The sequence below is a fragment of the Helianthus annuus genome, chromosome 13, assembly GCF_002127325.2.
Source record: "Helianthus annuus cultivar XRQ/B chromosome 13, HanXRQr2.0-SUNRISE, whole genome shotgun sequence".
In the NCBI taxonomy this organism is placed as follows: domain Eukaryota; kingdom Viridiplantae; phylum Streptophyta; class Magnoliopsida; order Asterales; family Asteraceae; genus Helianthus; species Helianthus annuus.
Genome location: NC_035445.2, coordinates 15,394,354 through 15,397,380, shown reverse-complemented (window position 1 = coordinate 15,397,380; position 3,027 = coordinate 15,394,354). Strand labels below are relative to the sequence as shown.

General features: G+C 40.8%; 1 protein-coding gene across 1 annotated transcript; it reads left to right on the top strand.

Moving 5' to 3' along the window:
• Positions 1-1,430: 1,430 nt before the first annotated feature.
• LOC110900557 lies at positions 1,431-2,489 on the top strand. The gene has a single exon (XM_022147441.1). The coding sequence runs from the start codon at positions 1,431-1,433 to the stop codon at positions 2,487-2,489; it is 1,059 nt and encodes a 352-aa protein (XP_022003133.1).
• The last annotated feature ends 538 nt before the right edge of the window (positions 2,490-3,027 follow it).

Sequence of the window (3,027 nt, the reverse complement as noted above, 5' to 3'; positions counted from 1 at the left end):
TTCAGGGACCATTTTTTAGAGAAACACAGTGCTCGGCCTGAATTATTTTGTAGCAATATCAATAAAGTTCCTCTAGAGGATGTTGATAAACTGGTTAGGGATTTTTCAATTGAAGAGATCAAGGAAGTGGTGTTCGATTGCGGGTCGGATAGAGCTCCTGGGCCGGATGGATTTAATTTCAAGTTTATTAAACATTTTTGGAGTTCCTTGGAAGGTGATTTTTTCAATCTGTTCAGAAGTTTTCACGACACCGGGGTTATCAGTAGAGGTTGTAGCACTTCATTTATTACTCTTATTCCCAAGACTAAAAATCCGGTCGGTCTGAAGGATTATAGGCCTATTACGTTAGTGGGGGTTATTAGTAAGATTATATCTAAAGTTTAGGCTTTGAGGGTGAAAGAGACTATGGGTAAAGTTATTTCTTCTACTCAGACGGCTTTTCTAAAAAAATAGATTTATTTTGGATGGTCCTTTTATGATGAATGAAATGTTTGGATGGGTTAAAAAGACAAGGAGGAAAGCCTTTGTGCTTAAAATTGATTTCGAAAAGGCCTACGATAACGTGAACTGGGATTTTCTCATCTCGGTGATGGGCCAAATGGGGTTTCCTAATAAGCGGTGTCAATGGGTTAAGGGCATTCTAGAGTCTGCTAGATCGGCTGTGCTTGTCAATGGTTCGCCCACTTTCGATTTCCAATGCCAAAAAGGGATCAGACAAGGGGATCCTCTGTCTCCTTTTTTGTTCCTGATTTTATTGTTAGCAAGGCTTGTGCAGTGGGGGAGATAAGGATATTAGAGTTTTCAATGGGGGGACCTGATTTATCGCATCTTCTGTACGCGGATGATGCGTTGATTATGGGGGGGGGGGTGGTTGAAAGACAACATTGAGAAGACAGCTAGACTTCTTAGAGTGTTCTATTTATGTTCCGGATTGAAGATTAACATTCAGAAATCTCATTTGTTTGGGATCGGTGTTGATGGTGAGGAGGTGGGTGAAATGGCGGGTATTTTGGGTTGTAGAGTTGGGGAATTCCCTTCGATTACTTGGGGATTAAAGTTGGAGCGAACATGAATAAGAGTTGTCATTGGTATCCGGTGGTCGACACGGTTCAAAGGCGGTTAGGTTCTTGGAAGGCGAATACGTTATCGATGGGTGGGAGGTTAACATTAGTCAAATCGGTTCTCGCTAGTTTACCGGTTTACTACCTGTCTCTGTACAAAGCCCCGGTTAAAGTTACGGATCAAATTGAAAAAATGATACTAAACTTTCTTTGGGGAGGTTCGAACAACAATAAAAAGATGTCTTGGGTGGCATGGGATATTGTCACTACCTCTAAGAAACACGGGGGGTTGGGAGTTACAAACTGAGGGATGTTAATTTGGCTCTTTTGTCTAAATGGGCGTGGAGGTTTAAGACTCAAAAGGATAGCATGTGGCGTAAGGTGGTGGAGTGGGTGCATGCGGGTAGGGGTAGGTGGGATTTCTTGCCGGTTAATCGAAGCATTAAAGGATGTTGGAATACGATTGTTAAGGAGATGGAGCGATGTTCGTTCAAAGGTAATAATATTCGCACGATGATTAAAGTGAAGGTTGGAAACGGTGATGAAGTGCAGTTCTGGTCGGATCTCTGGATCGGCTCGACCGTATTAATGCAACGGTGGTCGAAAATGTTAGCTTTGGAGAGGAATAAAAGTTGTACAGTCGATGCTCGGATGATGCGTCACCATAGTGGATGGCGATTTGTTCCAGATTGGAAAAGAGGTCCAGCTTCGGTGGAGGTGTTATTGGAGATGCAAGATTTACAATTTCTCTTTAATAATTTATCTTTTTCAGGTAACAAGGACTGGTGGCAGTGGGGCGATGATGGAAAAGATTCGTTTTCAGTGGCATTGATTAAAAATTTGATTCGAGATGATTACGAGGTTAGCCGAGATCATAGTATGCAATGGGAATCTTGGATTCCTCTCAAGGTGAATTTGTTTATCTGGCGGGCAGAGATAGACCTTATTCCTACTAAACTGGCCCTTACTAGAAGAAGGATATACATACAAGATGTCTCTTGCAGTCTGTGTGAGACAATGGACGAGGAGGTGACACATTTGGTCACAAGTTGTGGTTTTTCGTTTGGGGTGTGGTCTTCGGTGGGGAATTGGTGCAAAATAGCTCCGATATTCGCTTTTGATTTCAAGGATTTGCTGGCGATTCACATTCAAGTTCAAGGAGACAAATGGGCGAAAAAAGTTATTAGGGGTATTATTATGATTTCCTGTTGGGCTTTATGGAAGGTGCGAAATGCTAAGGTGTTCGAAGGTTCTAACCCGAAAGTTGTCGATGTAGTCGCGATGGTCAAGTCTTTGTCTTTTTTATGGCTTAAAACAGGTCTAGGTTTGTCTCTATCCAATGGAAGGACTGGGTTGTTTATCCCTTGTATATGTTGTAAGTGCTCTGTTGTGGCGTTCCTTGCTTTGAGGGCGTGCCTGTTTTTCTAATGAAATTTTCTTTAAAAAAAATATAACCAACTGTCCAACTAGAAATTCCTTCTAGACCTGTGACGCTTGCAATGCAATCCCCCGTGAAACTAATTCAATTCTTTCTTTTAATTGAACGGACAAACCTAATGTTTCGAACGACAGAAAATCATCCCTTTTTTCATCTCTTATTCATTCAACCACCATTGTTTTACCGCACATTCGCCCTTGTAGCCCCGCAAGGGGCGGCTCCACCTTCTCAGTAAACGACTCTCAAAACCGTCAAGATCTGATACCAATTGTTAGAAATCAGACCCTTGATCAAACACGAGATTGAACAAACTGTTCAACTCTTTATTATTTATCAATGAAAGCACATCAAATTACAATAGACCTTACCATCTATTTATACTAAGCCCATTCTAACCCTAACCCTAACACAACTCAAACTCTATTTATATAAATAAATAAACCATATTAATTAAAACGAACAATTATCCTAAATCCTAAACTGAATATAAAAGAATCAATAAACAATTCACTGAAAGTTATCTATAAT

Coding starts and splice junctions, on each gene's coding strand:
- LOC110900557 (XM_022147441.1), top strand. CDS start 1,431: ATGTGGCGTAAGGTGGTGGAGTGGGTGCATGCGGGTAGGGGTAGGTGG.